This window comes from Parambassis ranga, chromosome 2, assembly GCF_900634625.1.
Source record: "Parambassis ranga chromosome 2, fParRan2.1, whole genome shotgun sequence".
Classification (NCBI taxonomy): Eukaryota; Metazoa; Chordata; class Actinopteri; family Ambassidae; genus Parambassis; species Parambassis ranga.
Genome location: NC_041023.1, coordinates 18399042 through 18413569, shown reverse-complemented (window position 1 = coordinate 18413569; position 14528 = coordinate 18399042). Strand labels below are relative to the sequence as shown.

Sequence of the window (14528 nt, the reverse complement as noted above, 5' to 3'; positions counted from 1 at the left end):
AGACAACATGCCTTGTTCCTGTGCCCAAGACCAAACATCCAAGCACACACAGTGACTACAGACCAGTTGCTCTGACTTCACATGTGATGAAGTCTCTGGAGAGGCTGGTCCTGAAACACTTGCGTGCTGTTGTGGAACCATCGCTGGACCCCCTGCAGTTTGCTTACCAGCCCCGTATTGGAGTGGAGGACGCCATCATCTACCTGCTGCACAGAGCACACACCTACTTGGAGGAGGCAGGCAACACTGTTAGAATCATGTTCTTTGATTTTTCCAGTGCGTTTAACACAGTGCAGCCTGCCCTTTTGAATAGGAAGCTCCTGGACATGCAGGTAGAGACCCCACTGGTCACCTGGATCACTAACTTACAGGTCGACCACAATTTGTGAGGCTGAGGAACACCGTCTCGGACACGATAGTGAGCAGCACGGGGGCACCCCAGGGCACGGTACTGTCTCCATTCCTGTTCACACTCTATACATCGGACTTCAGACACTGCTCACAGTCCTGCCACCTGCAGAAGTTCTCGGATGACTCTGCCATTGTGGGCTGTACCAGCAGAGGTCGGGAGGCGGAGTATATGAGTGTGGTGGACAGCTTTGTGGAGTGGTGCGGACAGAACCACCTGCAGCTGAATGTCACAAAGACAAGAGAGCTGGCGGTGGACTTCAGGAAGTACCAGACCGTCAGCATCAAGGGTACCAACGTGGACATTGTGGACAGCTACAAATACCTGGGTGTCCACATTGACCACAAACTGGACTGGTCCACAAACGCAGAGGCAATATACAGGAAGGGACAGAGTCGCCTGTATCTACTGAGGAGACTCAGGTCCTTTAACGTCTGCCAGACCATGCTGCAGATGTTTTACCACTCGGTGGTCTCCAGCGTCATCTTCTACGCTGTAGTGTGCTGGGGCAGCAGGATGAAGACGGCCGACACCAACAGACTCAACAAGCTCATTAGGAAGGCTGGCTCGGTGCTGGGAGTGGAGCTGGAGTCTGTGGTGGAGGTGACAGAGAGGAGGATACTGAGGAAACTCCTCAGTATTCGTAACAACACGTCTCACCCCCTGCACGACACACTGCTGTCCTACAGGAGCACATTCAGCGGTAGACTGAGACTACCGAGGAGCAGCACAGAACGCCACAGGAGGTCCTTCCTGCCAGTGGCCATCAGACTGTATAACTCCTCCCCTTTCTGTAGGGAGAAGCGCTAGATAATCATGTCAGGCATCACTGTCATTCCCTCCACTTGTCTATATTATGTTTACTTAGCACCTTACATCTCCATATTTGTATCCATGTATCATATATTGTGCTCATACTGCGTACTGTACTCTTATTTTGGATTATAGTGACACTTATACTTATACTCTGTACTAAACTGCATTTATTGTGACTTGATACCTCTGGCACAAGAATTTCCTTCGGGATTAATAAAGTTTTATCTTATCTTATCTTATCTTATCTTATCTTATCTTATCTTATCTTATCTTTCCGCACGCCAGTGTGTATTGCGCGGAATGTTGGGAGCCAGAAGGGGTTGATGTCATCGTCATTAGCTTTCTGACAGTGTGACTCTTAAAACTGAACACCAAACCATTTTGCCTGTACAGCCAGCTGTTTAGGGAAAGTCTTAATGAAAGAATGACCGCCAAGACATAATGTAAAACCAAAAACAGAGAAGCAGAGCAGCCATATTTTCTAACTCGCAGCCATCTCCACATCCCCCTATGATATATGTCATCAGTCTGTACGCTAAGAAAAATAAAAACCAGAATATGTGCAGTAAAGGGGACAGTAAAGGGGACAGTAAAAGGAACAATAAAGAGGTTTTATACAGAATGAAGCACTGCATTGCGGAAATGAAACTTGTAAACAGGGTTCTAGACTAACTTTTTGCACTGGTTGCACCGGTGCGCCTAACCTTTTTTTCTTGGGTGCACCGGCACAAAAGTTAGGTGCACCGCATCACACATCACACAGCAGTTTGTTTTTTAATTGCTGTCCATATATTGTATCGATCAGGCCTTAACTTACACCTATCCTAACGCAGAAGTTCTTTTCATCTTCTCTCATCATCTGCAGCTACATCCACTGTTTACCTGACGGCCTCGCAGGGCTGCAGCCAAAGTTTTAGAAATACTGAGGTCCAAAAATTGATGTCTAGGAAATATGAACGGGCTTAATAATCACATATCATCCTAAACTGACTTTGGACCCTGTTTAATGAACACAGGTAAATACAAATAAATAAATACATGTACTGAGAGTACTCATTCAAATTATGGACAAACCAGCCAACAGGTCTGCCTGTCAGAAATCCATAATGAAGATTCAAAGTTCATACAGCACTCTTCAGTTCCCTGTTTGCTTTCTCTCTGTATTTTCTGGCTGTTGCTCCTCACTTATCTATCTGGCAATGGGAATTAAAAATGATTAAAATCATATACACCTTTATTTATTTAATAGTTGTGATTGAGATATATATTTTGTTTTCTTCAACACATTTCTAATGCAGCTACAGTATCTCTTCTCTCATCTTCCTCACCTCTTCCTCTCTTCCTCTCTGTCTCCTCTCTTTCTAAAGCTGAGCTCCAGCTGACAGACTTTTCATTCTGTTACAGTTTTAGCTGTATGCAGACATCATACTGGCAGACAATGCTCTACTATAGCAGGATAATAACAATACTGTTTAAATGGGTGTTCATCATGTAACCATGTACTATAACTCCTTAAACCAGCTGACTGCTGTCAGTCAGTGACTCAGCCTTCATGGATGAACCTCACAGGTCAGATAACACTGTCCGTCAGACCTGCTGTTCTGTTATAATGCTACGCGCACGTCACGCCCCCTCCCTGAACATGACCGGCTCGTTATCACCCGTCATTCAGGTCAACAGCAAATTAGCAAAACCCGCATAGTTGCAACATTTCCTGCTCCTCCGCTGTATGTTCACTTAAACTAAACGTCTTTAATACCGGTCTGTCTGTGTGTGTGCGCGCTGCGCGCTGCAGTGAGAGGGTCGTATGAGTTCTGCACACACGTTTTAAAAAGTCCGGGCCGAAACGAACTTTGTTCATATCTCTCTGTTCTCGTGGAGTATGGAACAAGCTTTATCACACAGCATCAGCTCTGTGCAGCATATGTCCGCGTCATTCTCTGAATGTTCGGTCTCAGCTGACCGCAGCAGACACGTTTTCAAAGACACACACACGGAGGTCCCGCCCTTCACCGTCTCTGATTGGTTTAGACCACAATATGGGCCTGATGTGTGTCTGTTGCTGGAGACTTTTGAGAGTCGCGGAGAACGTATCTCCCTCTGGTCGTACCAGTGCGACCTCTGATATTTTTTGGTTGCACCTTTGAGAAATTAGGTCGCATGTGCGCCCAAAATGGTCGCACTCTAGAGCCCTGGTAAACCAAAAGAATGAGACCGGGAATAACGTGCAAAGTGAGTACCTACACATACGTGACGCAAATATTTCCCATCACCATGTCAACCCGACTAACAAATAGACAAACAACCGATCACCAATATATGGCTTCTACACTACAATTGGAGCTGCAATAACATAAATAGCCACCCAAAATCGTATATGGACTTTGTAATTTAGCCAGAGACTATCCTGATGTTTGTTTATGTGCTCGAGGGGATGTAAATAACAGGACAGTGCCAAGCACAAGTATACTGTCGTCTTCTTTGCTTTGAAAATTGGTCGGTTTAGTTTAGCGTTTTAGTTTAGCACCCAACACGACCATAGCCTTTGAGCGAGTGGGCCTCCTGCAGACCTTCTTCTTTTGGGAGTTCAGCAACCAATTTAAGGTGCATTTTGCGACATCTACTGGACTGGAGTTTGGAATTCGAGAATAGTGAGAAGGAATCCTTTACATAAATGTAAATACGATGTTTTTAAGTATATCTTTAACCTTTTCTTTAAATTTTTAGATATATCTCCTAATATATTATTTAATGTAAGTGCTTTCTTCTCTCTGCTCAGGACTGCGGTTAAATTCCTGCAGACTTTAACCGCAGAATTCTTATCACATTAAGAAATCATTACTCGTAAAAACAGAACATATTTCTAGTAAAAACAGGATTTATTTTTTACCCAAGTGAATGCAATACGCTTCCGTACTCAAGTGGGTGTAGACCGTGTAGACTTTTCTCAAAATAGTGTGACGACAGAGTGACGTGTGTGACAGTGGGACAAAACAGTCGCCATTTTGAAGAAATATTATTACCTATTTTAAAAAATTAAATACTAATTGAAACGTAGCTGCGTTATCAAAAAGTGTATTGTAGTTTAAATGTCTCGTTAAATGTACAAAAATACAAGACTTTAAATGTGAATTCACATAGTAATTCAAAGTAACGTGGGTGACACGCCATTATGCCCTTGAGCGGATAAGAAAGGACAGCTATCCACCATTTTGTTTCAGTGGAACGCGAGCAATACAGTGCCTGTGACGTAAAAAACGTCACGCAGTATAAAAACTAAGACCCTCCTCTTCCAGCTCATTCCTGGATTTGGTCAAAGGTAAGTGAAGTCAGAAATGCAGTGCGGCTTATTTTCAACGAATTGTCCTTTTTCGTAATGCGAAAACTAGTCCTAATGTATAAAAAACGTCCAAAGACTTTTGTATAGATTAAGGGCGAGAATATTTAACAGGCAGTTAAATGTGTGTTTTCTGTGTGTTTTTCAGGTGTGAATTTGCTTTGCCGAAGACTGAACCGTCGAGGACTTTGAACAACTCTACTCAAATTCATATTTTTTCTTCAAGTAATGGACATTTGATTACTATTTTTGCCTCCAGTTTGTTCCAGAAGGGAAGGCTAGCATTTAGCTATCACAGCCCCACCCATAAGAAGTCTTTAAGTTGATATTAAACCATGAAGGTTGACGACATATAATTGATGAAATAAGAGATATAAGTGCCTGAAAAGCACAGTATAATATACCCGAGACGCTGAGGATCTATAGTGTCAATAGTAAGTTGATTTTGAAGTTAAATTGAATCGAGTTTCATCAAAATGAAAATAGTCGTAGACAATAGGCTAGCTAGCGGTAGCTGGCTAGCAGGCACGTGAATTAGCTTAGTTCTTGGAAAACAATTTAAAAATAGACATAGTATGAGCTCACACAGGAAAGTGGACGGACGCACAAGGCTCCGTTTCTTTGTGTGTGAGACGGAATGGCCGAATAGCTCAAATAAAAGTAAATGTGTAAAGTAAATTCGTAAAATAACCATAAGCAATCTATTCATAAAGATTGCCGTAGGCACAGAGAGCCATTTCCAGATAATGAAGTCGGGACTTTTTGCCTGCCAGTTCTGCTTTGTAGGGGCTGCTCCACGGAACGAACACCCATTGCAATCTATACATAAAGATTGCGTTAGTTTGAGGATTGTGGACATATCTTATTAGGTACTATTATGTGTAGAAATGTGTTAATTATAGCGCAGGGACTTCCCGAAATCCCGCTTCATGTACTCGGCAATCTGCGGATAAAGATTGCAGGATGACTCGCGAAGTGGTCTTTCGAAGCACAAACAGTCGGGATTGACTAATGTGGTGGATTGATTGTGGTTTGTTTTTCGTCCTCGGACATCTCAGGGGGCTAGACGTGTTTTCTTCGGATCAACACTTGGGAGTATTTTCAGAACAAGCATAGACTCCTGCCCATCGCATTGTCTGATTCCTGTTGCTCGTCGCCTTGTTTTCATAGCAGCCTGCACGGTCTTTGCTGTGAGAGCCATTGTTGTTTCTGAAGGGATAGTCGTCGAAGTGGTTAACAGAGGGAGGGCTCTGATTAGTAGTCTGCATCTAGAGCCCTCCCCTTTGTCAGCAGCTCAGCCGCAGGAACAGGCCTACTCTCTGTTGTGACAGATGTCAGCTAAAGCACAAGCCTTTTATAGTATCGAGAAGTGCCCTTATGTAACCGAGGGCGTCTTACACTGTTATTTGAATCCTTTAGCGTTTCCTTGGTCAATATATGTTGATGCTTTACTCATAGTCAAATCTGATGTTACATAACCCCTATAAAAATACAGGAAATAATATTTTTCATTGATGACTCTTGTCACTGAGTTCCGTTATAATGGCGTTTTCCATATTGTATGGGTAATGTGTGACATTACATTATGACTATTCACAAATAATGTTGATGTTCTCTCCCCACCTAAACCAGGAACCAGGGTTATGTTTAACACAGATTTTGTGTATATGTGTAACAATTGTGACATTTACAGGAATTGGGTTATTTGCAGTGTTGTGGAGGTCTGAGACTTTATAAAACTTCTACTACAACAGTTGTGCGGGTAAGACCTAACTGATTCCTCACATCATGACATTTCCAGTGAATTGATTTCCACCAAAATTGCAGTTCTGTACATGAATTTATACATTGGCATAACATATTCAAATGTGGGACAATGAGTGCATGCTTATAGGAATCGATCAAAGCAGTCATATTATGACTCCTTTTGGGATATTAATATGACCTTTAGTCAAGATTATTTTTAAAATTTAAATGATGATATCCAAACAGGCCAACTGACCTATTGTCGGCCGCTTTTCGTATACTTAAAAAAATGAAGTTAAATTATGAAACATCCAACAATCATGATTTTTTTATTTGTGACAGTTCTGGTCATTGTCATGCTGTTGCACTAACAACTATTAATTTGTATTTCATTCTATACTATGTAACTACAAGAAACAGTACAGTGGCAGTGTACAGACATGAACTAACCTGTAGATGGCAGTAAGTGTTCAGAATTATGCCCTCTGGTTGCAATAATTGACAAAGACAGTAATATAATTTAAACACAGTAAGCCAATGCAGTGATAACTTCACTTTGATCACACTTTTAAGGGCACAGATGAATAATAACAAACTAATCCAGCAGTTTCCAAGCATTTTATATTTCATACATATCTACAATCACATTTTATTAGTTGCATATGACCTGAATCTCTACCAATATTGTTGTTACCAGATAACAATATTTAAAAGAGTTTTATTCAGAATATTATTGATGTTAACTTTTATGTGTGATTTTTGTTTTTGCACAGATGACAATGATTATGACAGATGTGCCATTAAAAATCTATATCATTATCAGTAACATTTCTTAAAAATCCTTTTTGGTCAGTGTTACTTTAAAGACAACCTTAACCTATTTCTATCAGATCATGTAGAAAAAGAATGTAATAACAGCCACTGAGTACCAAAGAGGTTTCATTTTTTTAATATTTCAATAAAATAAAAAGATGGATTGGTTTGTAGTGAATTTGATGTTTTAATGAATTGTTTTGCTTTGCTCCCGACTTAAATCAGCCTGAACTGAAATGAAAAGTGTTTCTTCACACACAAATTAAGAGCACATCAGAATGTCCTGTCCTTCCAAGTAAACGTTTAAAGATCAGACATTCAACTTACAGTGTCCCACCCTTGTCCCTGATTAAGTGCTGTCACGTTGGCCCTATGAAACACTCCAAACATCCCAAGTATGAGGCACCACACCGAAGCCATCGAGTACTGTGGATGTTTGTCAGAGCAACAGAGTGCCGTGTGGCAGGAATATAATGCTGATGTCTGTACTTACAGTTTGTATGTCATCATGTCAGCCATGATTCTAGGTGATGCTCTCTCTTCGTTGTAAATTTGACATTCAAATGACTTACTGGGAAGTAAGTCAGATTGGTTAGTTCCAGGAGGACTGCAAGTTGTTTGTATGTAACACACTTTGGCAGTTTTGATGTTGCGTTTCAGTGAATCTGATGAGAGTTGTGTGTTGGCTTAAGATGTCGGTGTCACTTTTTGATGGAATGTCCTTGATGTGGGCTGGCTGGTGTTGTCATTTAGTGAACGGAGAGGATTGTGGATGGTGGTTAGTGGAGAGGTGACTCTTGAGGTGACAAAGTGTTTGAGTCCAAAACTTTAACTGACTCTGTTCCGTGGAAGTCCTTTTTTTACCTGGCAAAACAGTCTTATTTTAATAGCACTGTAATACATTTTAACTCACAACAATAGAAAGTGTAAAATGAAAACATAATACAGCTTTGTCTTGTTGCCGTATGATTAATTATTTGATTATTTGTTGTGTGTTTCAGATATGGCGGGGGGACCTGTGGACCCCAGAGAGATATTAAAAGGTGTGGAGGGTCTCCTGGGAAAGGATGGAGAGCTTCGCAGTCTGGAGGGAGTCCCAAAAGTTTTTAGGTAAGGAGCAGGAATTTGACATGATGTATTTTTGTGCCTTATTGCTAACTGATTAACTGGTTATAGATTTCATATTAAGTGGTATCTTTACACCTTTTTCCCCATTGTAGCCTGATGAAAGCTTCTACAAAGATGGTCAGTAGATGTATGTACCTGAACATCCTGCTGCAGACGAAATCCCATGATGTTCTTAACAGGTTTATCAGAGTTGGTGGCTACAGACTGCTTAATTCTTGGCTCACCTACTCCAAAACTACCAACAACACCCCCCTGCTTCAGCTCATCCTGCTCACACTGCAGAAGTTGCCTCTCAAAGTAGACCACCTCAAGCAGGTATTTTCTCATCTGATACATTGTGACACATTTCCTCTCGAAACACATCTGCATCTTCTAAATTGCCTTTGTCCTTCACAGAACAATACTGCCAAGTTGGTGAAGCAGCTGAGCAAAAGTGCAGAGACTGAGGGTCAGTTGATATTGCATCTGTGATCAAAACTCTGTATAGCTAGAATATTGTGTTTAACTGCTGATCTTACTGTCTCTTGTTCTTAGAGCTGAGAAAGTTGGCAGCTGTGCTCGTAGATGGCTGGATGGCTACAATCCGCTCCCAAAGCGTCTCAAGCAGTGGCTCTCCTGCTGGTACAGACATAACATTTTTTTTTGTACGTATACTCAGATGTTTCTTCTGGCATCAAGTTGTAACATATTCTGTTTTTAACTCCTAGATAAGAAAAAGAAGAAGGAGGAGAGCAAAATGGTAGTGCGGGATGTAAAGGAAAAGAGTGGAGAAGAGGAGAAGAAGAAGGAGAAACCTAAGGCTCATGCACCCAGCCACACAAAGATGCGCTCCATAGGTAAAATGAACCTGATGCTGTTTGTTTTGAATACTTTTAAAATTCTCCTTGCTCATCCATGTGTGTTGCATTTTGTAGGATTGGACATGGAACCTACCCACCCAGCCCCAGCTAAAAAATCACCGGTTGCCCCCCCTCTAGGTGACAAGTACAACATCAAACCTCCAGTTCTCAAGAGGCCAAGGTACTGCTGTCCACTGCATCTCTGTGAATACAGCACCATCCTGCGGTGTTGTCATGCAACTGACACCTTAGTGCCCTCATGTGGCAGACAATTGTACTAACATGTTCCCTTTGTTATCATCCTAATCCAACAGCTCTGGTCCATTAGATGCTCCACCTCTAGAGAAAAAGTACAAACCTTTAAATATGCCCTCTAACTCTGCCAAAGAGATCAAAGTGAAGCTCATTCCAGCACAGCGTAAGTTCAATCACACTTACTGGTAAAGTCAAGCTGTTAACTCTGTTGTAGCTCTGGTGCTTATTGTTGTTGTGTGTCCTTATTGCAGCAATTGAGTGCACAGGGTTCCTAGATGCTCTGAATTCTGCTCCAGTGCCTGGGATCAAGATCAAGAAGAAGAAACCCGGAGCTAGTACAGCTGCTAATACAAAGGCTGTCTCCCCCACAACCAATAAGGTACTGAGATTTAGAAGTAACACCATTTTTGTAGCTGCTGTTGGTTTAAAACATTCTCAGAATATTTTCCTGTTTTTTGTTTATTCTTCAAGTTTTCAAGTCAAAGTACTCAGTATAAATCTAGAAGTTTATATGAGATCATGGGAGGTGTTGCTGTGTGTTCAGTACCATTTTCTGTTGTAAATAGCTGCATTGGGATCCAAATATCTGTCTTCATATGCAGGTGGAGATTCCAAGAACATAAGGCATTCATTCTTATTCTGCTTTTGTCCTCAGGTGAGTCCATTTGATGGCAAACCTTCTGCCTATTCCTCTTCTGGTAAGCCATCATCTCCAGAAACTGCTGCTTCCAGCAATGCTACTGATGAAAACCAGGAGCCAGAGCAGCCTGGGACTCCTGTTCCCTCTGAGGACCCAGAGGCCTCAGACAACGGTAAAGCCCTTACAAGCTCACTTACACAGTTTTTGATGATGGTGGCCTTCCTTTTGTGTTTTTATAGTTTCCTATAAACAAGGTGTTTGACACTGCTTGTTATCTGTAGGTGAGAAGCCTAATGCTCTGGCAGAACCACGTGGGGAAGAAGAAAACTTAACCAAAAAGGGCAAAAAGAAGAAGACTGTTCACTGGGCTGAAGATGATCACCTCAAACATTACTTCTACTTTGATCTGGATGAAACGGAGAGAGGTAAGGCCCGTGTGTCCTAACTTTTAGGTGCTGTGTAAAGAAGCTAAACATTATTAATAAATTATTTATACATTTATGTTGCATTTAATTCACAGTCAACGTAAACAAGATCAAAGACTTTGGCGAGGCTGCCAAACGTGAGCTGATGATGGACAGGCAGACGTTTGAGATGGCTCGTCGACTTTCCCATGACACAATGGAGGAAAGGGTCCCTTGGACACCCCCAAGACCCCTGACACTGACTGGCAGTCTTGTCATTCCTGGGGCCAACAGCACAGAGAAGCTCACCCAAAGAGACCGCGAAATGGGCATCCTGCAGGAGATCTTCCTCAGCAAAGAAAGGTATGGCAGACGGCAAAAGCTGCTCTATACTAGTATTTGTATGAATCTGAATTTTTATGACTAAACTGAGTCAAAACTGTCCTTTGGAAGATGGTATTAAGAATTTCATATCCTTTTTCATCACTAGTGTGCCTGACAGTCCACATGAGCCTGATCCAGAGCCTTATGAACCCATGCCTCCTCGTCTCATCCCACTGGATGAAGTAAGTTTAGCCAAAACTCACACACATTCTGTCTTCCCTCTCAGCTTGTTTTATTTGTTATATTCCCTATATCTGTAACTAGCCTGCTAAACTGTTGGTTTGGTCTTCACTACAGGACTCCTCTATGATGGACGATGGCTATGCTGAGCCCATGGACACCACATCTCAACAGGGCTCTGCCATGGGCCAGAATGAGAGCTCCAAGCTGCCTCCTGTCTTGGCCAACCTCATGGTTAACCTGAGCAACAGCTCGCGCAGCCCACAAGCCACTAACACTGTCAACAACCCTGTAGCTCCCAGTGTTAATGTACAGGAACTGCTTTCGTCCATCATGGTTAGTAGGCAGCATCTTTATATCTCTTTGGTCTGTGAGACTCTGTAGATGGATGCATATAGCTAATATCTGTTGTCTCTGGCAGGGTGCCTCTGGTAACCAGTCTACTGAAGACTTGATAAAGCAGCCTGACTTCTCTGACAAGATTAAACAGCTGCTGGGCTCCCTGCAGCAGAGCCAGAACCAGAACCAGAACGGACCACCACCAGGTATACCCAGCATCTTATTCCACTTTACAACAATATTGGTCCAGTCATACAATACATACATACAATACAGTGTTCATCTGTTCTGGTCCATGGTTTTGAACTTTTATTTTTCTCTGTAGTCAACCCAGGCCTACTTGGACATGGTCCAGGGATGAACAATATGAATAGCATGAACAACATGCACATGCAGATGCCCATGAACGGCTACCCTCCCAACGCCTCTCCAGGTGGCCCCCGCTTTAACCACCCCCCACCCCCTCACAACCATGGACCACCTTTCAATGCCGGCGGAGGTCCACGCATGATGGGGCCGCCGATGGGTCAGGGCAGAGGTGACGGCAATTACTGGGGAGATGACTCCATGAGAGGAGGACCCCACCGAGGGGGTCACTTCCACCGAGGTGGCCGGGGTCGAGGAGGAGGAGGGGGAGACCCAGGCTTCAGGGGCAGAGGACGAGGAGGCCCCAGAGGAGGACACAACAACATGAACGGTACATGGTGTTAAGGATTAGCTCAGCATGCATATTAAGATTAAGAAAACCTTTATTTGTCCTGCAATGGGAAAATTGCTTAAATTGCAAATACAAAGTATGAAAGTCTGAAAATCTCAATGTATGCTGTTTCTCCTATCAGATATGTCCAAAAGGCCTGTGTGTCGTCACTTCATGATGAAGGGAAGCTGCAGGTACGAGAGTAATTGTGCTTTCTACCACCCTGGTGTAAACGGACCACCTCTGCCCCCCAACTACCAAGCTAACAACCAACACAACCAGCACGGACACTAGAGGATGCTATCATTCTGGAACTGACTGAACTTCTGGGCACTGGAAAGCCATTTGCTGTGAGCAGTTCAGTGCCGGGTGTCGGTACTGCTGTTTAAGATATAAGCATAGGAAGAGTGACATTCTGCCCTATGCTCCAGGTGACTGACGTGAATCCATGAGCAGACATAGAACAAAGATAGAACACAAGAAAGTCTCAAGACTCAAGAAGGGTCTCAAAGCCTTACGAAGGCCGATCACTTGATGGGACTGTGTTTTTATTGTCGTCATTTTAACAGTAAGACTGAAACAAACCACCACTTTGCCCTGCCTGTCTGCTTCATCACTTTCCATGCTGTTAACATGGTCGACCAAATGTCCCACTCCGCAGAAAGCTTTCCATATGACTGAATTTCCTTTTATTTGTGGATGTTGTACCAAATGTGAAATTGCTTTCATATTTCCTGTGGTTGTGTAACGTCATCAGTAAGGTTTGTAGACAAGTCTGAGAGGGTCTCTCTTCCTTCATGATTATTACTAGATGTGACACAAAGGTTCAGGAAGCACTTTATAAAAATGAAGCCCAACATTATTTAGCCACATCTAGGATTTATTAAGAATGGGCCTGAAAAAGAACAAAGTCATTTTTAAAACTGCTTATTTTTTTCCCAGAGATGAATGCAGAAATGAAATCTGCTGATGTAGTTAACGAAGGCCTTGAATGTGGAGATGTGATGGTGAAGCAACATCAGCGTGTAAGCTTTCCCTGCGTGTGTGTGTATGTGATGCGACAATGATGACATGCCATGATCATGGTCAGAAAAGCAGCTGCTCCATGTACTCACCTAAAAACCCAGGAGGGGTTTGTGTTGTCAGTGTTACAGATAGGAAACATGAATCCCGTTATGGGTCACCTATACTGAGTGTTTTCTGTGAAAACAGTAATGTTTGCGTCTCTTGTGGGACTGTAAGAATGTAATGTTTTTGTTGCTCCCTCCACTGTTTTTTTTTTTTTTTTGATACAACTTGAACATTGGCCCTTTTTAATATGGGTTCTGATTTTTTTGTCAGTGTGAACTGTTTGTATGAATACAGAGCACATTCATACACATTTTTTTCAGTTCAGTTTTTTTGTACACAGTGTATTAAATAAATGTCCAAATATAAGCAGCGCTGTGTTTTCTCATCGTTTGCTGCCTGAAAGTGACGTGTTTGTTAACAGCTTAATTCAGAGGAGCGAAATGCATCCTATTTGAACGGGCCTGTCAATAGAAGTGTATGTGTGTCTGTCAGCATCAGTTCCGTGATATCAGGGCAGGGCAAGTGTGCAGCTGGTGAATGAGAAATGTTAATAGGACTGGTCTTTAACCCGGCCCTTTAGTGCAAATATTGACTGTGGCGCTGTGACAACACAAGGAGACAGGGAGTGACAGGCGATACAGCAAGAGCAAAGGGTTAAGGACACCTCAGCATTAAACGTCTACATCCTGGTGGTTAGTAGAACCAAAAACGTATTTATTGTCAAAGACTATGTTAAGAGTGAGTGTGGGTAACATACAGTAACACATGGGAGAAAAGTTAACATGCAGTGTGAAATGGACTTTGCCAGGGAGGAGTAGGAGGGTCAGATCAACCCTAACCCCAAAAATATATAGACCTTAATGAAGACTAAAGATTTTTAATATGTTTTCACTGTTTAAATTACAACTGCAAACATGAACATAAAAATGTGAATGAATGTTAGTCCTCCCAGTCATTCCACACCTGCGATACACTTCAGATCTTTCCTAACACATTCATTATGTCCAATATGTGTATTCGCTATTTAAACCTTAACAGAAAGACCACAGAAGTTCAACTCTTTCAGTTGAGCAACAGATGTCATGTGACAGAGCCTCCACTGGAATCTGGTCACTGTGATTGCATGGATTGTGATTGTTGATTTTTTTTTCATTATAAGAGAACAGCAATAAATAAATAAAAAAATTAAATTCATTAACAAAGTGACCGTTGTTTTTGACTTTCTAATGAATTCAGTGTAAAAAAAATCTATTATCACTGTGAATAAAGTCTTGTGATGAATTATATCAGCAGTTTTATAGGTATTAAAAACGAGAAAAAGTTGGGAGGCTTTTCCCAACCTGGCAACCCATTTCTTGCTCTAAGGATAGGCTTTATTACTTATGATCCATTAATAAGGCCGTTTAACAGGCATAAACTTTCCTTTAAAAAAATCTAAAAAATATTAAAAATCGACTTTTAATCTTAGGC

General features: G+C 42.0%; 1 protein-coding gene across 3 annotated transcripts; it reads left to right on the top strand.

Annotated features, from left to right (window-relative positions):
* Window positions 1-4514: 4514 nt before the first annotated feature.
* Window positions 4515-14099, top strand: ppp1r10 (protein phosphatase 1, regulatory subunit 10). 3 transcript variants are annotated; one of them, XM_028396564.1, is made up of 18 exons: window positions 4515-4544; window positions 4711-4996; window positions 8123-8231; window positions 8342-8564; window positions 8646-8697; window positions 8784-8870; window positions 8957-9085; window positions 9164-9269; window positions 9403-9506; window positions 9595-9722; window positions 9999-10155; window positions 10265-10408; window positions 10504-10750; window positions 10878-10953; window positions 11069-11287; window positions 11373-11496; window positions 11616-11987; window positions 12130-14099. In XM_028396564.1, the coding sequence occupies exons 3-18, from the start codon at window positions 8125-8127 to the stop codon at window positions 12279-12281; spliced, it is 2427 nt and encodes an 808-aa protein (XP_028252365.1). In that variant the 5' UTR covers window positions 4515-4544; window positions 4711-4996; window positions 8123-8124; the 3' UTR covers window positions 12282-14099. The 3 variants fall into 3 exon arrangements, with proteins under 3 accessions (XP_028252365.1, XP_028252358.1, XP_028252375.1); XM_028396557.1 differs by having other exon boundaries at window positions 4711-7942; window positions 8012-8231; XM_028396574.1 differs by having other exon boundaries at window positions 4519-4544; window positions 4711-4787.
* The last annotated feature ends 429 nt before the right edge of the window (window positions 14100-14528 follow it).

Bases quoted from the DNA above. Each gene is read 5' to 3' on its own strand.
- ppp1r10 (XM_028396564.1), top strand. From the start codon at position 8,125: ATGGCGGGGGGACCTGTGGACCCCAGAGAGATATTAAAAGGTGTGGAG. The intron at 9,086-9,163 runs GTAAAATGAACC...TGCATTTTGTAG, and splicing joins CACAAAGATGCGCTCCATAG to GATTGGACATGGAACCTACC. The intron at 10,954-11,068 runs GTAAGTTTAGCC...TCTTCACTACAG, and splicing joins GTCTCATCCCACTGGATGAA to GACTCCTCTATGATGGACGA.